The following is a 25,677-nucleotide window of genomic DNA, read 5'->3' as shown; positions in this document are numbered from 1 at the left end:
TTCCAAGCCTAGATCCCCTCATTTTTAGAATAGAGGAAATAACAAGGACCTGCCCAGGTTTTTTTGAAGATTGGGGTGAAAAAAAGTAGTTAGCATTCCACTGGACCAACTAATTCCATGTAGTGAGCATCCGCCATTATCTTAAGATGGACACTTGCATATGGAGGAATTTGTAAGGTTATGCTTGTAAGATTTTACTTACATAATATGTCACGATCTATATATGGTATGAAGTTGTGATAAACTCAGAAGCACTAAGGAATCAATCTATTACAATGTAGCTTTTATCATTATTATGAGTTTCATAAACCTATCTTTTTTTACGTCACTCATCATAGAGTGGTAGATTTTTACAGATACTGTCTTTCCTCTAGCACTCATTGGACAAAACATGAGGGGGAAAGTCACCATGTCTAGCTTTCTAGTTGGGCAAATACTGAAAAGCTTTAAAACAATTGCTCATCCTTGTATTCTACTGTGCCCTCTTGCACAGAGGGCAAACGTATCTCTCACAATTGCTCCCACCTGATTTCAGCTACTGCTATGTGTATACCAAGTGTGTCCACCACTTGCCCTGATCCAAACTCCCTAAGTCTCCTACTGCCTTACCCATCTTGTGTCTTCACACACAATCTGGTTCACCTGCAATACGTGCTCATAGCTTTCTGATGAACCTTCTAATGGACTCAAAACCAGTGCCAGCAGACACCACCAGTGACAGACACCATCCATGCCATTTGTCCCACACATTTATAACCAATAGTTCACATCAAACAAGCATCACTTCCTTTTTCCTTCTCTTCTTGAATTTGAGCTCTAGCTTAATCTGCAGATCATGGGTACCTTTAAGAACAAGAGGATCCCAGAGTTTAGGGCTTATTTGAGACATGCACTTAGTTAAAACTTGCTAAAGAGAAGAGAAAGCACTGTATTTGATTGAACAAAAAGCATTTCATTAAATAAGTCCTCAGGAAAATTCACACAAGGTTAGCAAACCTTTGTGTGAGCCTTTGGTTGAGTCCCCTTTTCATGGCTGAGCCATCTCTCCAGCCCAAGCCTGGCAAACTTGAACAATGTTGAATTGGTTTAAGAGATTCAAGGAAATCTTGAGGTTCAGGAAAGGCCTCAGAGGGTAGCTGGGTCCCACTAAGGGCTGTCTTGCTGTGTGGGGGCCATGTGGAAGAAGCATTTCAGCAAAAGGACCTGGGGGAACAGTAAAGATGCCAAACCATGGGCAGCCAGCATCATGCCAGCTCTGAGGATGGCTTTTTCTTTTGAACATCCTATTTTCTCCAAGGACCTTCCCTAAAAGTGGAAGAGACTAGGGTTACAAGTGTGATTTTTGCAGCAAGAATGTCTTCAAATGCATCATGTCGCTTAATCTTGCCTCTTCCTTCCAGCCAACACAACAGGAGTCTTCCCTGGAGTGAAGAGGTGTTAATATGCATTATTTCTGAAGAAAGCTGTGGTCTGAGCCCAGGTGTGAGATACAGGAAGCTGCTCTTATCATCAGTCTGGGCCACTATTTGACAAGTGACTCACTGTCACCAAGGCAATGATTATTAGTGAAAGCGATGGAAAACACAAGCCTTATGTGTTGCATTTAATGCTAAAAGTTAATATGGTTTCAAAGTTAACAAAGTCAAAAACATATCCTGGCATCTTAGTAATGTCACGGTAATAATACCATATATTACCAGAATTTTTCCCTACATATGAGTTTTGCTGATAACTTGTTACACACACACACACACACACACACACACACCAGTTGTTGCTAAGGTTCCCTCCATACCTAGAATATTTTTGTACATTTCCTGCACACATTGTAGTAAGCAGACAATGTGGTATATCCTGTGCAGTATAAAATTAATGGTGAAAGCCAAAGAAGGAAATGTGAAGACAAGCATCTCTGTGGAGTTTCTCTTGGTGTTCTCACCTCCTCCATAAAGTTGAACAGGAAGTCACAACTCTGAACTAAACAGCTGCATCCGCCACTCCCTTCACGTTTTCAGCTGGTCACTTACTAGAAATACGCACTCAGTCCCAGTAAGAACACCAACCTAACATCTCATGGCATGTGACATCATTTTTGCCTGCAAATCATTGTGGTTCGCCTGGCAAAATATTTCACTTGCCACAGTGCTAATGTTGTAAGGATCCTGAATATTCTCAGCTACTGAGATTTGGGGTTTCCTGTAGAGTGGGGAGACAGCAAATATGAGATCAAGAGAAGATGAGGTGTGTTTCTAATTCAGTATGGCAGCTACATAGTGTTGGCTTGGGGCGATAAGAGAGTCAGTCGTTCTCACTATCATGACCCAGGTTTCTGTTCTCTCTTCACTGTTCTTTGTGATTTATAACTGATGTGCTGCTGTTGCATCGCTTGTGTGATCAAAAAGATAAGTGTGTCTTCACATTTTCGTTCTGCTTCGTAAAAACAAATATATATTATTGTATAGCCAGAAAAAATATTGTGTTCTCTACCAACTCACTGGAGCGCCAGTCACATGATAGGTACTGTAGTGAGTATTGGGATCCCACAGTGGATATAATTTGACCTCCAGGTCAATCCATTAGAAATCAGTTCACCAAGAGCCTACTTAGAACCTGGCTCTGGCTACTTACCCTTGGAAGCTTGCAAGCTAATAAAAAACAGACTAGCGAACAGCATGATGTCTTGCCAAGTTAGTAGCATGAGTGATGCTCAGAGCACGAGACGATCATGCTCCTGAGGCTAGAGATGGATGCAGTTAAGACTGATTCAACCTTGTCTCTGATGCAGGGGTTTTTCTTTAGGATTTCTTTTTCTAGGACTTTAGGTAAAGTGGCAGAAAGTAATTGGCTTGTGTTTTGAGGGTCTTGCTTTGTAATACAGGCTGCTTTGAGCCGTGTAATACAGGTTGACCTTGAACTCATTGGTCTATGCCACTATGATTAGATAGAATGATTTTTGTTTGTTTGTTTTGAAATATGGCACAGGTGGAGGCTATTGCCTGCGGTCTAGGCTGGTCTGAAATCTGCACTGTGACTGAGGAGCCCCTGATCTCCTGGCCTGAGACATTGCAGGCTAAAGATCAAACCTAGTACAACTGACTCACACCTACAGTCATTCATCCCGATGAATTTTTACAGGCCAGTTTGAGTTACAGATTTCATTCCCTAAGCACCGGGGACATTTTCTTTTCTTAAAAAGATTTGTTGTATGTGTATGGCTGTTTGACCTGTAGGTGTTTGTGCAGCACATGTGTGTAGTTCTGGAAAAGGTTGCTGGATCCCCGTAACTGGAGTTAGAGATGGCTGTGAGATGCTGTGTGGGTGCTGCAAATTACACCAAGGTCCCTGGAAGAGGAGCCGATGTTCTTAACTACAGAGACATCTCTCCAGCCTTTTACTTTTACTTTTACTTATGTATTTACCCTGTGCTTATAGGATGTTTTCAAATAACAGGAAAAACGGAGGAAAAATTTTTAAGTATTCACACAACACCCCAACAATCTCTTTAGTTGGAGGCAGGCAAGCATCCCAGGATACCCTTTGGTTTTGGGTTGTACACACATGAACCCCTGTACTAATAATGCACTTGATGGGCTAATTCCTTCACCTGTACCTGCTATGTATGCATACCCTTCTTCTAACACTGTGCCTAGCAATCTCAGAACCTCTTTCATACCCCATCTACATCAGGCTACATGTACTTCCTTCCATGTGCAATGGTAGTTTCTACTCAAATGTATTCCCAACACACCAGAGTATGAAGAATACAAGGGTTTGGACCAGTTTGAACTGGTTGTGGATGCATGTATAGTAAGGCATATACCTCTTAGGGTAAATCCCATATTTACCACCCAGTACCAACACATAATTGACCACACACATGATTAAAGTCAAGTGCATTATAGGAAGGGGAAAACAGGAGAAAAAAATGAACATATGACTTAATATGTACTCATGGTATACCACTTAGTAATCAAACTTCTCTAGACTCCATGAAGGGAAGCTCAGGAGGACTGGCTCCCTTGAGAACTCTCTCATCCTGTGGAGCACAGTCCTTTCAGGTAGTGTCTTTTTAAGCTATACTGCTACTCAGTTTTTCTGTAAATCTATGTGAGCCCTGTTTTAACTCTTGGACAAGGAGCTGAAGACCCTGAAACAACCAATCCTGAGCCCAGCCACAGATAACCTAACCACACAGTAGCACAAAGAGCAGTTCATTTTCCCAGCTCCAGCTGCTCAACTGTGCAGGTGAGGGCCTCTAGTTGGATGGTCTCTCAAGCTCTGATTTCATGAGTCCACTTCCATCAACTCTAGAGTTGCCGAGGTTCTACACTAGGCTGTCCTTTCTAAGTGATGCTCTCTTAGCTAGCAGCCATGTCTTGTCCTTATGCCAGACAGGTTCATTGACAGCTCAGACATTCAGTGAAAGGCCGAGACTCGTGGGCAGAAAGAGTACAGAGAACCAAGGTGACTGCTGGTCTCACAGTCACATGAAACAGGTGTAACCAAGACACAGCTTTGTGTGAGGGCATATAGGCTTGTTTTCCTGACTTTATGCCCTTTCACATGGGTTATTGGTGCAGGATATAATATTCCATTCATGCTTTGATGTCTTTTACAGCTCTGATGCTAAGAATACAGAGTTTCTGGTCTTGATTCTCTTACTAGATTTCTCCCAAAACTTGCAGGCCATTTGTTTGTGTCTCATTTGGAGGTTATTTGTCAGTGCAAACCTGGACCAAGTGCTGCCCCACTTCTATCTCCCTGCTGCAGTTAGAATCTCCAGTGATGCTGATGTCTTGAGCCAAATTCTTTCATGACCTCAGCCCTCAGAAACTGACTTCTAACCAGTTTACAAAGACTGAAAAAGCCCTTGATAAATTATGTGGTCTCTTGTACATGTTATACAAAGATTATATTCAGCACGTATCAACTGAGGCCAGGGTTCAACTTTCATTCTGATTATATTGCTTCGGTTTTGCTGCCCTGTGGATTGAATCCAAAGATTAACACCTGCTGGAAAAGCACTCCACCATTAAGCTGCATCAAGAGCATCTGTATTCTGATTCTAAATGTTGTTCTATCCTGAATAAAATCCTGCATGACTACCTTATAAGTTCAGACAAGGCAGTACCAGTTAGACCGAACTGATGAGGCATTCGGTTGCTCATGGAGAAAACTGAGAAGACTGATGAAGTTATCAGAGAAACTACACCTCTTACGAGAAACAACTCCCATGACATGGAATATTTTGAGAAAGGTCGTGACTTCACTATAGTATTATAGAGAAATTTTAAACCAGTAGCATGGCTGCTATGGCAAGATATCACATCCAAAGATATCCAAGATATCACTTCTAGGTCTGCATGATCTGGCTGGAATGCAGTCTTGCCTCACACCTTTAATCCCTTTAGCTGGACTACAGACATGCCCCTAACACACACCTTTAATCATACAAAGTAATGAATCAGAAAGAGATGGGGCAGAATGAGTCAGAGATAGGATACCATGCCCTTTTCTCACTACACAGGACAGAAAAAAGAAGCAACTGAAGACAGCAGTGGAGAGAGGAGAGAGAGAGGGAGAGAGAGAGAGAGAGAGAGAGAGAGAGAGAGAGAGAGAGAGAGAGAGAGAGAGATAGATATGGGTGAGGAGATAGCAGTTTTACCAGGACAGTTTTACAGAGATAGGTTGCAGGTGGAGGCAGAATGATACAGAGAATGAGAAGGAGCCAGAGGGTTGGAACAGATTGCCAAAGTTAGTTTGAGGCCAAGCACAACAATTCAGCCAAAAGCTAAGGGAAACCAATTTGAATCAGTCAGCTTGAAGAGAGAGTTTGGGCCAAAACAGCTGATTGGAACCAGCCAGGCAGAGTTCAAAAGAGCTAGAAATTCTTCATTCAGTAGTAAGAATGTGAACATTTTTATTGTTGTTTGACGGGATGATTGCATCTGGTGAATAAGAAGCTGGAAAGAACCCAGATGCCCCTCAACAGAGGAATGGATACAGAAAATGTGGTACATTTACACAATGGAGTACTACTCAGCTATTAAAAAGAATGAATTTATGAAATGCCTAGGCAAATGGATGGACCTGGAGGACATAATCTTGAGTGAGGTAACACAATCACAAAGGAACTCACACAATATGTACTCACTGATAAGTGGATATTAGCCCAAAACTTAGGATACCCAAGATATAAGATACAATTTGCTGAACGCATGAAACTCAAGAAGAATGAAGACCAAAGTGTGGACACTGTGCCCCTTCTTAGAATTGGGAACAAAACACCCATGGAAGGAGTTACAGAGACAAAGTTTGGAGCTGTGACGAAAGGATGGACCATCTAGAGACTGCCATATCCAGGGATCCACCCCATAATCAGCTTCCAAACGCTGACATCATTGCATACACTAGCAAGATTTTGCTGAAAGGTCCCAGATATAGCTGTCTCTTGTGAGACTATGCCGAGGCCTAGCAAACACAGAAGTGGATGCTCACAGTCAGCTAGTGGATGGATCGCAGGGCTCCCAATGGAGGAGTTAGAGAAAGTACCCAAGGAGCTAAAGGGATCTGCAACCCTATTGTTGGAACAACATGATGTACTAACCAGAACCCCGGAGCTCTTGTCTCTAGCTGCATATGTATCAAAAGAAGGCCTAGTCGGCCATCACTGGAAAGAGAGGCCCATTGGACACACAAACTTTATATGCCCCAGTACAGGGGAATGCCAGGGCCAAAAAAAATGGGAGTGGGTGGGTAGGGAAGTGGGGAGGGGGGTAGGGGGGACTTTTGGGATAGCATTGGAAATGTAATTGAGGAAAATACGTAATAAAAAATATTTTAAAAAGTTACTTTTACATAGTGCTCTCTCATTGCTTGCATTGGTGATATGAAGACTTTGATATACAAGAGGGCCTGAGTTCAACTCCCAACTGAAGGAAAAATAGTCATAAAATGTGTTAGCCAAGTAGAGTGGCTCATACCTGTAACTCAAGTTACTCAGGTGCCTGAGTCTAGAAGACTGCTGAAAGTTTGACACCAGGCTGATTTACACTGTACTTCTAGACCAGCCTAGGCTACAGCATTAAGACCTTTACTCAAAAATACAAAAACTAAATCAAACCAAACAAACACAAAACCCTGGGCACATCAACATTCCATCATGGAGAGGAGGGACTTGTAAGGCCTTACGTCTCTTACAGGAGTTACAGGCAGCTCATGGCTCTTGGGTGGGGCAATCATATTTTTCAGTGGTCACCACGGGTATGTTACTCGTGCTCATGAAAACAACCATAATTAAAAGCAATGGGCCACAACAAAATTACAAGAGAGATTTAATGGGATAAAGAGAAGGGGTTTGGTGGGAGGTGGAAGAGAATAAAAGGATAGCCAGAGAGAACAGGAGCAATAGTGTGTGTGTGTGTGTGTGTGTGTGTGTGTGTGTGTGTGTGTGTGTGTAATTAAACTATGAAAGAATCATTTTTAAATAGAACAATAGAAAATACCTACATGGCCCTTTTGTTCACTGCACCCATCAGGGCTCACAAGAGCCAGAAAGATTGGCAGTGGCACATAGACCTACAATCTGGAGCCCCTTGTCTATAAGATCCTTCCATCTTCTACATTCCAGCCTGGGCCGGTGCATTACCTACATCGTAGCTTGCAAAGTAGAGCTACCTAAGCTATAACACAACACTCACCAAAAGAAAGCCAACAAGTGTTATTTACGGAAACAAAGAAATACCAACTGACCTAGAAAAATCTTTCAATAATGTCAGTAAACATTTCTGATAAACTAGAAGGATAGTTACAGACTTGGAAAAGTTTGCTTTTAACAGCCTTGCACATTATTTAGACAAAGGTGGCCTGTTTGGAAGTGATCTGGTGGTCTCCTTGGTAAAAGCAGGCAGAAGCTGGCTTGAAGTTCCTGGCAGATACAGGATCACTTTCTGCTCCCATCATTAGATCACATATGTCACAGACAAGACACTCTCTTCGTGTGCCTGTTGTACCCCCAGTCTCAGCTGAGTCTCCGCTGTGCACACGTTAGATGAGTGAATTAGGAGAAGTAAATTTCTCATACTTGTCAGAAATAACTAGAGGCACAATTTACATTTTTAGGAATCCATCACTTCCCCAAGACAACTCAAGTGTCCTCTCCTTCTGAGAGACAAAGAATAATGGCGTGTGTGTGAAATTCACATGGCTGCTTTTCATTACTTATGGACAGTGTGTCGCAGCTTGGCTGCACCTGTTATAAACACCTACAGAACTTAAAAACTTGAAACAGAATCTCTAGAGTTTGCTGAAAATCATGCATGTAAAGTAAAACGTTCTACATCATCAGAGAACTTGATTACTAATTCTTTTGTTTTGTTTTTAAGATTTGTTCTATTGTTAATGAAGTGCATGTGTTTCAGGGTATACACAACTGTAAGTGAATGTGCCTAGAGAGTCCCGAGAGAGCATTGGATGCCTGAAGCTGTAGTTACAGGTAGCTGTAAAGCACCCTAAGAACACATCTAAGTCCTCTGCAGAAGCAGTATGTGCTCCTACTGCTGAGCTATCTCCAACTCCAACTCCTAATTCTTTCCGCCTGTTCTGACTTCAGATTCCACCTTACAAAGTGTCACATGGCCTTCAATTAAGTGCTATCCTGTATGTGATTTATTGCATGGTTATACTCTAAATTAGCCTCTTCCTCTGAAATGATGCTTCAGCTGCCTTCATTAGACCATCTTTTTATACACACACACACACACACACACACACACACACACACACACACGCCACTACTCTTTGTCTCTCAGAAGGAGACGCTTGAGTTACCTTGTGAAAGTAAAATGTAAATGTTTATTATCAGCCAATTGTCATCTATCTAAAGTAGTAGATCTAATGATCAAGTGTGAGGATGAATTGTTTGAACACTAAGGGCTATGAGAAAGCAGAGCGGGCAGAAACCATTGTAGATTTTACTGGCACACAGGACAAGCCACACGCTGGAACATGGGGAATCGTGGAGGGAGAGGAACTGTGTCGCAGACAGGAAAAAGGCACAGATGAGCAGGAATTCATTTTAGGAAGAACACAAATTATGTATCTTGTGCAATTTCCGTTGCTTGCAGTAACTGTAATCTTCCTGCCCCCCGAACACACACTTCTGTTCCTGGATTGCTATACCCAGCCTACCTTCATTTCTAAACCTACCTCTACCTGCGTAATCTGGATTACAAGTGGGATCACAAATGCACATTTTAGCAAGCTTCTTGAGTGATTTTTACCATGACACACTAACTGGAGGAGAGTAATCAGTCTACACAGTTCAAGAGGAAGACAAATGGGACAGAATGTCCCCTCAAAAGAACCAACCGCAGCAAACTACTGCCTCTGTCGAAATAAATCAGATATGCCATTCTTCATTTATCAAACTGGCAAAGATGAAAACCCTGTGCCCACTCCACGCCAATGTTGGAATAAGCTGTTGCACACTGTGGGGAAATGTGAGCCGGCACATTACCAGGGGACAGTCTGGCGATTCTTATTATAAACCTTAACATTTTTCACTCCTTTGACATACCAATTCCACTTCTTGAAATGTACCCAAAAGCTGTTTGTTTCTGTTTATTTTAACCTTAGCAGTTCATTGGTGAAGCTTTTATGAATCAGATTTCTGGACCCCTCTCCCTGGGGTGTCTGAGAATAGGCTTATTAATCTAGTCATTTTTGTTTTAATACACACATAATTGGGGTTTATTTTTTTAAGTTCAACTAATAGAAATGTTGGTAGTTGGTGGGAATGCCTTTCTCCCCTACTGCCTCTGCCCAGCCACACTGGGCAGTACCTAATGTTTTTACTGTCAGTGACACACATTGTAGCTGTCCTTCTGTCTCAGTACATAGTCATATGCCACAGGGTAACGCTTCAGTTTAGTAATGATTCCATAAGATTACAATGGATGTGAAAATGTCATGGGGTAGCCACACTATAGCTGCCTTAGTATCGTGGTGCAATCCCTTAATTGTGTTTGTGGTGACACCAGTGTAAGTAGATGCCACCCTGCCAGTTGTATAAAATTATACCACTGTACTGGCTAATTTTGTGTCAGCTTGACACAGCTGGAGTTATCACAGAGAAAGGAGCTTCAGTTGAGGAAATGCCTCCATGAGATCCAACTGTAAGGCATTTTCTCAATTAGTGATCAAGGGGGAAGGCCCCTTGTGGGTGGTGCCATCTCTGGACTGGTAGTCTTGGGTTCTATAAGAGAGCAGGCTGAGCAAGCCAGGGAAGGCAAGCCAGTAAAGAACATCCCTCCATGGCCTCTGCATCAGCTCCTGCTCCCTGACCTGTTTGAGTTCCAGTCCTGACTTCCTTTGGTGATGAATAGCAGCATGGAAGTGTAAGCCGAATAAACCCTTTCCTCCCCAACTTGCTTCTTGGTCATGATGTTTGTGCAGGAATAGAAACCCTGACTAAGACAACCACCGATGCTAATCATTGCTTTTTCTACTGAGAAAGCAAACCTGACAGTAAAACAGAATGCATGAAACACAGGCTGCATCCTCCTATGTCTCACGACTAAGCCTCTTGCCTATACCAGAGCCATGGTAAGTAACTGGTGAACACCATGCAGACTGCATAGGACCACTCAGTGATGGTCTCATCACGATGACATCATTTCATGGCACATTTCTCAGAATGTGTGTACCACTAAGCAAGGAATCATTGTATCCAGGTCTAGTTCGTTTTTGTTCTATGTTGGTGCTTGATAATGGTAGATATTTATTTCATCGTCCATGAGCCATAAGTATTTTTTACCTGGTTGTAATTGCCTTCTTTAAAGAGAATACTACATTATGCAATTTACTACAGATTCACAAAGATTAACAGTTAAGATGGCCATAAATGAGCCTTTGCAGTTGAAATAATTTCTTCTATTCTACCACATTAAGGTGTTAGGTTTTAATATTTTGGTAGAATAATGGTATATGGGAAAATACTCCAATCTCTGTATTGGATATTATTATTAGGATAATTTTCATATTTTTATTATGACTAGTAAGACAATGACCATTCTTGAACATCCATCCCTTTCTTGACCTATATAAGATATACCCTCAGAATTGGAATCTCTTAGTCATCAAACTTGGATATGAAAATTTATCTTATAAATTAAAAAAAAAAATTTATGTCTTTGCCAAATGTGCCACACCTAGCCACCCACATAATGCCCAGCTCCTCTTGGAAAAGGCGAAGTAAAACATAGCATGCTCGTGATGTCAGCCTAGCGGCTGCACTTAAATCCCCTCTGGTTGGTTGAGGATAAGATGTGGAGTTCCTGCCAACTGGATGCAGATGTAAAGCATCTGGTGGTTTAATGATGTAGCTGTGGACTTGTTTCTTTCTCTGTCTCCCTGTCTGCAGAGACATTCAGGTCTCTTAGAAATAGCTGAGCCATGTGGGGGAGGAGCTTAGACTTCCTAATCACCATTAGGGGATAAGTTACCCATTTATCTACAAGAAAAATGAATTAGTACTAGGTGGTGAATTGTGCAATAAACAAAATTTTGCTGTTTGATGGTAGCTAATGCTGTCCGTATTGATACATCAGCTAACATCATAACAGTGAGTATTAAAAACTGCAGCCTGGGGGAATGGAGAGATTGGATAGAAGTTAAGAGTACACCGTGCTCTTGCAGAAGACCCAAGCTCAGTTTAGCACCCGTGCCAGACAACTAACAACTCCAGCTTCAGAAGATTTGGCACCTCTGACTTCACAAACACATACTCATACACACATCCCCACACACAGATGGACAACACAAACAAAATTAAAAAATAATATTGGAAATAGTTACAAAATCACAAGTGATTTGTGATGCTTGGAGTGAAAACACACTGCCCTAACAAAACAATCACAAACATGAACAAAAAATAATAGATATTGTCATGGTTTTGAATGAACATTGGCCCTATAGGGAATAGTATCATTTGAAAGGATTAGCACATATGGCCTTGTTAGCATAGGTGTGACCTTGGAAGAAGTGGATCATCAATAGGGATGGATGGGCTTTGAGGTTTCAGAAGCCCAAACCAGGTCCGGTGGCTCTCTTCTTCCTCCTGCCTGCTGATCCAGATACAGAAGTTTCAGCTTCTTGTCCAGCACCATGTCTGCCTGCATGCTGTCATGCATCCCACCATGACAATAATGAACTGAACCTCTGAACTATAAACTAATCCTAGTAAAATGTTTTCCTTTTTAAGAGGTTCCCAGCAGTCAGAGCACCCCTGGGATTGTGCACACCCAGGGCAGGGTGTGGGTAGGCATAGCACTCCTGAGACTACCCCAGACACCCAGAGGCCCAGGGTGCCACTAAGATGAACAAGCAAGTGTTGGAGAGATGGAAGAAAAAGAAAAACAAAAGGATGTGTGTACAATAAAGAGAGGTGGAATTGGAGACTCAAGAGTAGTGAGGAATAATAGCTTGATGTGATGGTTAGGTCCTGGCCTGGGTTGCCATGACTGGGTCCATGGCCCTGCAGCAGTAAACACCAAAGGCCAGGCAGATGTTTCTAGTCCAGGGTCTTGCTTAGGGTCTGAGGTCTGTACAAAGCTGGGCCCAGCACTCAAAACATTGTGAGCGAGCTGGGCCTGAAGGCATGAGAGTAGGAGGGATGGCCCTGCCTCTAGCCAGCTGCAGCACTCAGGAAAGCAGCCCCCACACTTTTCCCAAGAAACACAGTAGAACTGGCTCTGTTTGTTGGGGTTGTGGGTGAGCAAGCCTCAAGGGTGTGAGCATGGGAAAGCTGGCCCTGCCACTGCATATCATGCAGTGGCATGGGAGAGGGAGAGATGCCCTCCTCCACCCTGGCCCCTCACCACCTGCAGCAGGTGAGTGAGCTGGCCCAGAGGTAATGAGAGCAGAAGAGCTTTCCCTGCCCCTCACTGGCTGTAGCACTTGGGAGAGCAGACCTTGCAACTCACCTGGGCAGTACAGTAAAGCTGACCCTGGTTGGGGAAGAGGGTAGGTTAGCCAACTCCCAAGGCACGAGTGTGGGAAAGCTGGCCTGCTGTGTGTTAAGTCCAGGCAACCGAGAGATGCCTTCCTCCGATATCACTCCTTGACACTTATAGCAAGTAGGAGAACTATCCCTGAGGCCACGACAAGGGAATGCTGGCCCTGCTCCTCACCAGCTGCAGCACTCAGGGGAGCAGGCTCTGCACCTCGAGTGGGCAGCACAGTAGAGCCGGCCATGCTGGTGTGGGTATGGATGACCATGTGGGCTTGAGATCGTGAGAGCTGGGTCTGCCCACTCACTCACTGTGGCACTGAGTGACTTAGCTGGAGCAATGCTGGAGAGCTCGCCCTGGTGGTGTGGGTGTGGAAGAACTGGTGGGTTGGCAATCCAGCTCAGTTACCACCCAGGCCCAGATTCAGGGCTTTGAGTTGGCCCACCTCAACCTCTATCCCATGAACTGCTAGAGGGTGTGAAAGGGCCCTTCCTACAGACCCAAAGCTTCAGGAGCTCTGTGACACAGGGCAACAAGGTTATCTCAGTGAGGAATCAGTACTGCTAGTGTAGCAGAAGCCAGAGGCTTCCAACCAGACCAATGATCCATTGCAATGGACATTTGCAAGTTAAAAAGCATGGACAAAAGGGTAGACTGTGGGCCACACTGTGACTCCTTACAGCTTCCACAATGAGACTGGTTTTCTTTCTCTGTTGTGAGTGAGGGTGCGAGGGTGGAGGGCAGACACAAGGGGAGGGGTAGAGGAGTGGGCTTGGGGTGCACGGTGTAAAATTCACAGCCAATCAATAGAAAGTCAAACTAAAAAGAAAACCGTTTACCACGGCCTTGCTATCGCTTCACAGCAGTAGAACTTTAACTAAGACTGCTACGTAAAGCACCTATCATAGTAGTGAAAAGATAAAGTTCCAACTAACAGGTAAATAAAAATGATTCCAAATAAGGCGCAGTGACACATGTCTCTAATCCTGACTGACACATGAGAGGCAGAGGGGGGAGTACTGACACAATTCGATGCCAGCTCGGCCTGTGCAGTGAGACATTGTCTCAAAAGAGAATAGGAAGAGAGGTTTTTTAAATGATATGAAAAGATGTTGGCTGTTTAAGAGAGTGGCAAAATAAAATTAACCCTTGACAAAGTTAATATGGTCAAGAAATACACTGTAACGATCATAGTGGCTAATAGTTAACCTTGGTAATTAAAAGGTTATTCTGGGGCTAGAGTGATTGCACAGTGGTTAGAGCACTTACTGCTAGTACCTAGGTTTGATTCCCAGCACCTACATCGTTGCTTATAACCATCCATAACTCTAATTCCAGGGGACCTGATGCCCTCGTCTGGCCTCTGTGGGCACCAGGTACACACATACCAGGCACACACACACAGTGCACAGACATACAAGCAAGCAAACACTCATACACATAAAATAAAAACAGATACATCTTTTAAAAAATTAAAAACTACTTATTCAAAACTCAGTTGGTATATATTAAACTGCATTGTAAAAAGAGATATAAAAGAACTCAAAAATGCCCCCCCCCATGGCTCTAGATTCTCATTCAGGATTTTTAATAACATCTGCGAATTGGATACTTCTGATAGAAAAGACTTGAAACCAACAACACTCACATGCCTGTCAAAGTCTGTGTGTAAGATACTTTACCAAGTATGTGTTATTAACTCATCAATAATGCTGGGATTAGGATGTATGTTCATTTAGATTCTCAGTAGAGCTCAAAAGAGTTACAAACATCTACAGCTAAAGGTGACTGAACCCTTGTGCACATGAACTCACTAGGTCTGGATCTGCATACACAAGACCTGCACATGATCAAGCCCAAGTCCCAGTATGCACAGGGGACTGGCTCACAAAGTCCCACCCCAAGCATAGGGGCAACTGACAATTGATGACTGTAGGCAGGAAGAGTGTTTTATTCAGAGATGTGACCCCTGGGAGGTTTCCAATGGTCACTGGGTGACCCTACAGCTATTCATGTACAATAGTACCAAGTGGGATCTGTGGGCTTTAAAAGAAGTTGGGGTTGGGGGAGAATAAGGGAGGATTGAAGGAAAGGCTATAGGGGTAGATTTGACCAAAAAGAATTATATGCATTTTTAAATTCTTAAATAATAAAAAGATTATAAAAATAAAGGCATTATAGATATGAGAAAGTAATAGCCTCCAAAATATAGGACATATAAAACATGAAGAAAAATTATAAAAGGTAAAACATTCTTCCCTTCCTCCATAGTACTATGTGGAGAAAATGGTGTAATTTATAGCAGAGTTGACAAAGGGAAACATTCCTGGTGCTCACACTGAGCTGTGCACCAGGATCTGAGGACTCTACTATATGCATATCATACACGAGTAAAAAGCTTTTTAAGTGATGTACTCGGCCCTAAGAGCATTGCATTAGCATTTCTTTTGGCTGAGTACACACCAGTTTCATGATAGCAAAGTGGAGAAGGGAAAGAGGTAAATGTCTCATGTCCAGTCTCGAAGTGATTCTCCATCTGTTGGTTGCTTTATTGTTCTGGCAAGTGAAGAACTTCAAAGCCTGTGGTCCTTTATTATGAAGAGTCACTGCACTTGACTTAGCTCCTGGAGAGTGGGCATTGGTTCCAAAAGACCACTAGTGCCTCTCCTGTGAAGTTCTAGGGTGTTAGTGTGTGGCTGCCTTGCACTTCAGTTCTTTGTTGTCTTCAGTTATTGTTTTTTCTCTTAGCCTTCTTCCTCTGAAAGGTTTCCCCAGCTTCTGCTTTTGGCTACCACATCAAACCTTCTCTCTCACACCATTTGTTGTAAACACTACTTTGCAAAACTAGTTCCCCCATCCTCAGAAACTGATGACATCAGGAAGTCAAAGTGTACAATCTGAATTGCTTTTGTGGACTCTGAACTGTATTTACAATGATGTGACATTTGATCTGCTAGTCAAAGGATATTTATTGGAATAAGGCAATGATCATATTTTCAATGTCAGCTCTATTTCTCATTATTAAACAAGACACAGAGCACCTTACTACACACTAGGCTGTGTTCTAAGAGCTGGTAATGTGAAGAACAGTGTATGATGGCAGCTGGGTCTTGTGGCATTAAGTATATAGACAACGTAGACAATGTAATTCCAAGTCCTTTATGCTAGTTTTCAGCATCACTGAATGTATCAAACTCATCTTATCTCTCCTCCCTTCCCCAAACTAATTAAGATGTATTATTATATGTGAAATAACCCAAATTAAGTGACACAATTGTCTCATTTTTAATTCTCTCACATTTTGCATCTATTCATCCATTAAATGTCATTCCTTTTACCAAATTACCTCACAATTCCAGCACACAGTCTACATCCCGACTGACTCGTCCCCATTTCTTTCTTGCTGACTTATAATAATGACCAAATAGGTCTCCACCCCCCCAAAGCCCCCATCTATGCCTGATATGCTAAAGTCACGTTGTTGCCATGGAAATCTCTCTCATCACCTGTATTTCCAGACAAGGAATGCAAGAACCTAAAGCAAACAGCAAGGATAGTGACAACGTGCTCAGCTACAGAAAGCCAGTGGGACACAGAATTCCAAGGTCCATCCTGACAGTAGAGAGCAAGTTACAAAAGGCAGGCAGATTGTTTCACAAACAATGCATAGTTTGCCTCCCATGTCTATCCACTAAGGCAGATATCCAGGTTAGATGACAAGAAACAGGCAGTTTCATGACATTAAGAGCATTTATAGAGGCCTCATTCTTTAAGTACCAACATACTGTTGGCTACTTTTCTTGTTGGTGCAGAGTAAAATATCTGAGGAAAACAACTTAAGGGAGGATTTATTGTGGCTTACATTTGGAGGGTACAGTCCATCACAGTGGGGAAAGCGTGACAGCAAGAGCATGAAGCACCTGGTCACATCAGATGCACCATTGAGAAGCAGAGAGAAACCAATGTGAGCACTCAGCTTTGACTTGCTCTTTCTGTTCAGTCTGGGATCCCAGACCAAGGAATAGCTCTACCCACATTTTGGGAGAGTTTTCTTAGTTAAATATTAACTCTGTAAACTCCATGAAAGACATCCGATCCTAACAAGTTAATCAATACTAACCATTACAGCTACCTATGTAATTTTTTTTTTTTTTTTGGTATATGAGTGCTCTGTCTGCATAGAGAGCTTGCATGCCAGAAGAGGGCATCAAATTCCACTACAGATGGTCATGAGCCACCATGTGGTTGCTGAAAATTGAACTCAGGACCTCTGGAAGAGCAACCAGTGCTCTTAAATGCTGAACCATTTCTCCATTCCCACCTATACCAATTTATACTTCACTATGCATTGTACTTGGAGGAGCGCAGAGCAGCTGGCAAGTACAGGATATTGAGGCAATCAGATGATTATGGAACAAGATGACTGAAGAATATTCAAGACTCACTCACAGGAGCTAAGGAGGTGGCTCACTGGTTAGGCATGCTTGCTATGCAAGGATCGGGACCTGTGTTCAAATCCTCAGCACCAACATAACAATGGGCGTGGCTGCATGTGCCTGTGACTCCAACATTGGGGGCATCACAGAGGTAGGTGGATCCCAGGAGCCAGTCAGTACAGGTGAAAGGTGAAGTTCAGCTCAGTGAGAGACTCCACATCAGAGGAACAAGGTAGAGAGCAATAGAAGAGGGCATCTACCATCTTACTCTAGCCTCTGTATGTGCATGAATGCACATACAAACACACACTACAACATACACACCACATAGATAGATAGATAGATAGATAGATAGATAGATAGATAGATAGATAGATAGATCCAGGTTCTATATTATACACAAAGTACCAATTCCAAAGAGAAGCCCTAAACTCTGCCAAAAAATTATTAACATTCAGGATCTAGGGAAAGGAAAGATTGTTATGGATTAACAATCATCACATGGATTAACAAATCATCAGGATTTGACTTTTGTGTGTGTGTGTGTGTGTGTGTGTGTGTGTGTGTGTGTGTGTGTGTGTGGTACAGAGGGAAAGGAAGAGGAGTGAAGTGAGAAAACAGTGGGTTAGAGAATAAGATCTGATGGGGTTCAGAGGGGATCAGTATGCTAAATGATACTTGTCTAATTCGTTTTGTTGTGTTCTTCCTGGCATTGCTCATGTCAACAGAACTAAGAGCACGTTTTTATTCAAGCACACTCAGGTGTTCTCAGCATGGTGAGGCAGAGTGTAGGCAGGTATGCAAAAGGTTACACTTCCTTGTGTCACCTCACCCACCCGAGTTTCACCCTCCCACTGTAGACTTTGGTATACCCTAACTATGGTCTGTGAAAAGTACCCTGCAGGTGGTGAGATTACTAACCACAAAAGTAACACCAAAACTCACAACAGTGCTTTGTGATTGACAGGGAAAAGAGATTCTATCATCACACCAGATGCCTGTGCCTGCTCCCCGCCCCCCACCCCGTGCCCTGCCTTCCCCTCCCCCAAATCTCTCTCAGACCTGAGAAGTACTCATAAAATTTCATCTAAACTTAAAACCAAAACACAGGAAGTGTGATCTATTTAAGCTGAGAGATCACAGCTTCCTCTCGTTGAATCCCTAGTACTTAAAACGTGGCCAGGTATATGTCCAGTACTCAAATAGTTGATGGCCAAACAAGCTTCAATGAAACATTTCAGTCCTAGAGGAATTAAGGTAGACGTCTAAGTTTTATAAAGAGACTTAAGTTTTCACTTCTTACAGCTTTCTTTTTCTTTCTTTCTTTCTTTTCTTTCTTTCTTTTTTCTTTCTTTGGTTTTTCGAGACAGGGTTTCTCTGTATAGCCCTGGCTGTCCTGGAACTCACTTTGTAGACCAGGCTGGCCTCGAACTCAGAAATCTGCCTGCCTCTGCCTCCCAAGTGCTGGGATTAAAAGCGTGCGCCACCACACCCAGGTCTCTTACAGCTTTCAACTTACCTTTCAACCTCATTTTTTTTTTTTTGGTTTTGGGTTTTGTTTTTCATATATATTCAGATTCATATTGTTTGCTCTAGTGCCATGTATTTTATTTTACCTTGTGTTTATTGTGACTTTCTGTTTTATTATGCTTGGCAGCTCTTACTTAGAGTGTATGGAAATCATCTTGCCCATTGCCACTTAAAGTAGCTTTATATACTTTTTCTTAAATATTATTCTACATTTCTCTTCTAAGTTTTGGGTGTGTTTATGTTTTGTTTTACTGTATTTGTATGTAGTGGAGAACTTTTGAAGATTATCTAAGGAGAAATTGTCAAGGATAGAATTATGGTTTATTTACATGCAGTGAGAGCATTGTGAATAAAAGTAGGGGCTGGAGAAGGTAGTTGTTCAACGGTTGGAAGCAGCGGCTGCTAGAGGACCCAGGTTTGATCCTTAGAACATGTGTAGAGACTTACAACTGTGTGTAACTTCAGCTCTAGGGTACTTATGGCACCAGACATTCATGTGACTTGGCACATATAGATATGCATGTAGGCAAAATACCCATACACATAACAAAATTAAGTATACAAAAAGTATGCTAAAATGTGTGAATTTAAATGCACTTATGAAAAAGAAAAACATTGAAAAGGAACTAAATGAATGAAGCTAGAGAAAGTACACAAGGTAAGCTGGCATATACCACCAATATTCAATGTAATTAAAGACTTACAAACTCCACAGTTCAGAAATTCTACCACTAGATAGGTATTATAGAGAATTTCTTACAATGTACCATATGTCCTTACAAAGGACACATGATGATGATGTTCAGAGCAACAATATTTGAAGCAGAAAAGGAAAATAGTAAATAATTCAGGTGTCCACCAACTATAAAATGGATAGATTTGATATATCCATATACATAAATACAGTGTAGCAATAAAAATGAAAAGATTATTGAAGTCAAGGTTGATGCTGATGACTCTTGAGAACTATGAAAATTGTTGAAATGTGAAATAGTGTGATCACATTTATGAGAATTTCAGCAGTTCACAAACCTACTCTAAATTCTTTAGGGATGAAAATATCCAAGGTAAAACTGCAACAAAATGGAAGAGACTGGTAAATACTCATTTTATAGCATCTTCTGGGAGGGGAAATAACAGATTGGAGTTAGGAAATATAGAAGTTTTCAGAGGATTTAAATGTCTACAAAGCTCTAGAGATCCATCCATGTTTTTTTGTATTAGAAAGAGCAGACAGATGCCAAATTGCAAGCTATCATTTGAATATTCAGACTGTACCAACAAGCATTGTACATTCAGCTTCATACCTTTTCCAGACAGTCTAGAAACAATTGTAATGTAATCAACTGAGGGAACCAGTACACATTAAAGGACAGTTTATTATGCAGATTTGTAAAAGAACAAACTATTCTTTTTTAATTTTCAGTGATGATGCTATAAGCAGTGCTGTGCTCAGTGGGTATCATACTGTCAGGCCATCTGTGAGAATATCCTATTATTATGCCCTGCATCTTTTTGAAGGGTTAGTGCCTATATAAGCTTATTCATAAAGTAGTTATGAATAAAGTAGTTATTCATAATTGCTTAGATTTTATCAAGTAGTTTTTTTTCAAGAAGGTCTAATTCATTATATATAATATCTGAGAACTTTTATGCCTAAGAACATGTGATAGTTTAATAAAGTAGTATCATGGTTGCTCCTAACTATAACAAACATCTCAGATTTATCTAGCATTCCCTCAGTATATATAGAACAATGTCTCCAGAAAAACAATCTAGGATTTTTAAACCCAGCCACAGTGTCCCTTAAAGTGACAAACTTGGGCTGAAGAGATGGTTCAAAGAGTAAAGGTGCTATAGTCAAACTTGGTAATTTCACTTTAATTCCTGAAACCTATGTGGTAGAAGGAGAAAATTGACTACTGACCTCCACACACATGAATACACAAACATGCACATATATACAAAAGATAAATATTTTTAAACATTAAACTATCACATGTTCTTAGGCATAAAAGTTCTCAGATATTATATATAATGAATTAGACCTTCTTGAAATAAAACTACTTGATAAAATCTAAGCAATTATGAATAAATTAAATTGTAAAATTTTATGAATGAAGAACCAGTAGTAAAAAGTTATTGTGTACACCACATCCAATTAAATATAAAATTAAAGAAATACAGATTAAAGTTTGACAGCAAAATGAGAAAGTAACAAACACCAACAAGGTAGAGTGACAGGTTTGCTCACATTTAATATCTTTAAGTCAACAGATAACTTTGCCTAAAAGTCAACAATAATTTAAGAGACAGTACACATAGACCATCATTTTATGCCTTTCACAGTTTCATCAGCTTGAGTGAAATCTCTTTGGAAAAAAAAAATTTCTTGAGGTAAGGGAGAATACTCATTTGATAAACAACTTTTAATATTCCATCAATACAAATAAAAATTTATTTTCAGGAACACATAGACCATTCTACTTTTACTCCAATTCTATATTGGCATTTATTATAATTAGCACCTGTCATGCTCCTAGGACTATGTAGGCATTAGAATATAAGAGTGAAGGAGCCAAGTCCTTCCCTTGATGGAGATTATATTTTTCAGACAAGAAATAGACAGATGTAGAAATTACAGGTCAGATGTGGTGGCACGTGCCTTTAACCTCAAAACTTGGGAGGTATAGGCAGGAGGATCTATGAGTTTGAGATCAGTCTGGTCTACAGAGTGAGTTCCACTACAGCCTGAGCTACACACAGAAGCCCTGTCTTAAGAAAAAAGGGTGGGGGAGGAAATGAAGGGAAGGAGGAGACATTGGGGGGTTTGTGGTGTGGTGTGTGGAGAGAGAGAGAGAGAGAGAGAGAGGTATAGTCTCACCTTTCTTTTGCACATGATATATTGTTACAGATGTTAGTTGCTGTTTACTCTATTGCTCTATTTGCAATACATACATATAGGTAAATGTTTAGATTGACACTCATCAAATATTAACATGGTTACATCTAAGAACTAAGTTTTGGGTTGTTTCTAGCTTTCTTTGTATTTTTTATATTGCTTCCATTTTTATTATGAATATACATCATGCTATCTGAGGGAGTAAGAGAGAAAGTGAAATAAGACAAAGTCCTAGAATAGCAACATAGAAATCACGGTTTGGGGTAATGACTCAAATGAAATGAAAACTTAGACACTTAGACCCCTGCAAACTCCTAACAGTAGCTTTATTTAGAATGAATAAATTAAATGCATTAGAATATTATTTAGTGATTAACAGTAAAGCTATCACAATAATGAAAACAAAGACTTTCAGTACTTGGTGCACCATGCAAACAACATTCAGTGCTTGGTGCTAAGTGGAAGACACCAGTCATTTTAAAAGCCATAAACTGTATGTTTCTAACTGTAAAACATTGAAGAGAAGACAAACTTCAGAGAGGAAATGGCCTCTACTTTCAAGTGCTCAGTATGAAGAAAGAGAGGAGAAATAACCGAAGCCTGGGCGATTTCTCCTCTGTGGAACCTCTGTGTATAGTGCTGTGATTATAGATGCCTGACTATGCATTGCTTAAAATCCATAGGAGTATACTTAACTCATCTTCATCATATCTTGAACTTTGAGCTAATAATAGCGTATCAACATTATTTAGTCAATTATAACATAGATTTTTATACTTAATGAATGAGACTACTGTTTGTTATATAAGAAACGAAGACATGGAACGGTCAGAGGACAGACATGAATAGTTGGTCTTTTAAATTTATTTCCATGATATTGAACTTGGTAATAATTGGGATATAAGCAAGATAAGTAACATACACACACACACATGCACACATGTGCACACACATGTGCACACACACATGTGTACACACACACATACACTTTCTCACTTCCATAGAATCTTAGACTCAAAAAAATTAAATAAACATAGGTAATAAAAACTGAGTAGAAAAAAATTAAATGAAGAAACAAAAACTTTACCTTTAAATCTGTTTTGAAAGTCGTTTAAGGGTACATATTCAAATTTTCTCTCAAATTTAGGGCTTGTACATCCATTTTTTAAAAATAGAATATATTCTTACCTGAAGGACTTTTCTAATTCTCTTTAGATTGTGAATCAATAGCAGATTTTTTTCTTTGGAAACCCGCCCCAACTGTTCATCCAATTGTATTAGTAAGTTTTGAAGCAGAATTGTTGCCATAGTTTCATTGTTAGAAGCTACTTCCCTAAAATAAATAAAATGTCCAGGTATTACTACTTAATAAGAAACAGTTAATACAATATTCACTTCTTTACCATATACATTTTAAATGTCAGATTTATTCTACAATGATAATCATTTAGATGTTATAAAAGTTAGATTGAATACATGAAAAGCTGTTCAACATCTTCTGGGTTTTATAAATTAAAATTACAATAAAATAGTACTTCATCCTCATTGGGATGACTATTATTTTTTTAAAAAAAATCAAAACAAAAACCAGAAAATAAACCTTGGCAAGAATAGTAAGAAACCGAAGCATTTGTGTATTGCTGATGAATGACACAGCCCCTGTGAAAAGTTTAGCAGTAACTTATACTGCACGCAATTACATGACTCAGCAGCTCTGTAGTTGGGTCTATATTCAAACACCACATATGAGACCAGGTATTGACATCTGGTCCCTCATAGCAACTTTATTGGCATGGTCTAGAGGTAAAAGTAGAATGATCCAAATATCTGTCAATAAGTAAATGGATCTGACCATAGGTAGTGAGTGTAAGATGCTACTCAGCTTCAGATTTGAATAAAATTCTGGTACATGCAGTAAGTAAGCCACAAAATAAAACATATTTGATTTCTTCATATAAAGTGCCTCCTTTACTCAAATTCATTAAAAAAAGAAAAAGAAGAAGAACAGATTGGAAATGAGATTTGAGAACCAGGGTTACTGTTTAATGAGGCAGAATTTCTGACTGAGATGATCACGCTGTGCAGATGGGTGGGATGATAACAGCGGAACATGAAGATCAGTCAACACTACCGAACTGTACAATTAAGAGTGGTTAAGACCCTGCGATTTGTATTCTTACACAATAGGAAAGATGACTGAAGGGAGAGGAGGAAGTTTAATTAAATGGGGTGAATAGAGCTTTGTAAATGTTTGTTAGCTGGATGGTTTCACATTCATATAGAAGCTGTTTTGCATTATTTCCCACGGCCAATGGCTTGGTGTGGAGACACTGACTGAGCGTGCCCTTGATTCATCTTGATCTAATTGTAAAAAGGTAAAAACAGCCAGACAGAGCGTTGAAAATAAAATGGGGGAGGGGTGGGGCATGGTATGCTGAAGAGTGAGCATTTCCCACTGAAGGTGAAAAGGCTTTTTAAAAAGAATATATACTGGCCTTGAGTCGATCATAATGAAATTGTTTGTTTCTCTAGGACTTGCCTAAAACATTGATGAGGTGGTTTGAATAAAAATGTCCCCCATAAGCTCATATATGCTTATTCAGTATGGAGTAGCAACAATATCTGAAAGGATTAGGAGGTGTGGCCTTGTGAGAAAAGGTGTGACCTTATTGAAGGAAGTGTGTCATTGGGGAAGGGCCAGGCCTAAGCCAAGCCCAGCCTCTGTGTGTGTGTGTGTGTGTGTGTGTGTGTGTGTACCTGCAGCCCATGATAGAGCTCCCAGCTACTGCTCTAGCACTATGTGTGCCCCCCATGCTTCCTGCCATGATGATAATGGTCTAAGCCTCTGAAATGGTAAGCAAGCCCCCAATTCATCTCTTATAAAGGCTGTTTTGGTCACAGTATCTCTTCGTAGTAATAGAACAGTGACTAAGCCAATTGGAATAGGAGGTAATTACAGACAAAACCATTAAGTTTCCCTTTATAGTAGATAAAACCAGAAAAAAAAATGGTTCCTTGCCTTTGAGATGCATTTCCAAAACCTTGAATACACACACACACATACACACACACACACATACACACACCAAAAGGAATCCATCTACTCAGTCAAAAATAGACCATAGAATATATGACTAGGACACAAAAAGGACACAAATTATCTGCCCATCATTTTCTAGGGAATGCATTTGAGCCTACCAGTCTTGAGTCTCAATCCACTGAGCTAGCAGATGCCGGATTTCCATAGGAAAGTTGTCATCATAGAACTGATCTACTTGCTCCAAAAACTTGATTTCTAATTGTTGGACTTGATTCCACTGAGACATGCTACAAAAGAAGGGTAAAGGAAGAGCTTTAAAATATTGCTTACTGGGAGCCAGGGGACGTCGTTTCTTCTTGACTCAGACCTCAGTTACATGTTAGTTATTAGTTAATTGGAGGGGGGAAATCATCTTTTATAGTTTCTCAAAGGAAGGAGAAAAACTCAACTTTTATAGCATCTCAGCGAAGAAAGGAGAAAATGCATTTAAAACTCAGCATCCAGTGATTCCTCTTGGTGTTTTCTTAAATGCTATCCCTTGTGCAGGACAGCTTTCTTCCTCTGCATCAACCACATCCTTCCTTGCCCTACCATGACCTCCTAGGCTGCTGTTTCAGGAAGTCCCACCCTCCTCCCCAAACACCCCATGCCCTACCCTACCCAACTGTCCCTATAGACTCAGGGATTAGCACAGAAACTGTATTGTCAGCAAAATTCTTCCTTATCCCTCCCTCCTTGAGCAGGCTGAATGCAAATAAG

General features: G+C 40.8%; 1 protein-coding gene across 3 annotated transcripts in view; it reads right to left on the bottom strand.

Annotated features, from left to right (window-relative positions):
* Window positions 1–25,677, bottom strand: part of Stat4 (signal transducer and activator of transcription 4) — a 118,450-nt gene that overhangs the window by 68,209 nt on the left and 24,564 nt on the right. For all 3 annotated transcript variants that reach the window (XM_021161716.2, XM_021161708.2, XM_021161725.2), the window contains 2 exons: window positions 25,077–25,205; window positions 23,067–23,211 (listed from right to left, as the gene is read on the bottom strand). In XM_021161716.2, the coding sequence (XP_021017375.1) occupies window positions 23,067–23,211; window positions 25,077–25,204 (273 nt within the window). In that variant the 5' untranslated portion in view covers window position 25,205. The remainder of the gene's footprint in view (window positions 1–23,066; window positions 23,212–25,076; window positions 25,206–25,677) is intronic.

This window comes from Mus caroli, unplaced genomic scaffold (genome assembly GCF_978045245.1).
Source record: "Mus caroli unplaced genomic scaffold, Mus_caroli_1 scaffold_1, whole genome shotgun sequence".
Taxonomy (NCBI): Eukaryota; Metazoa; Chordata; class Mammalia; order Rodentia; family Muridae; genus Mus; species Mus caroli.
This window is presented reverse-complemented; position numbering and strand designations above follow the sequence as displayed.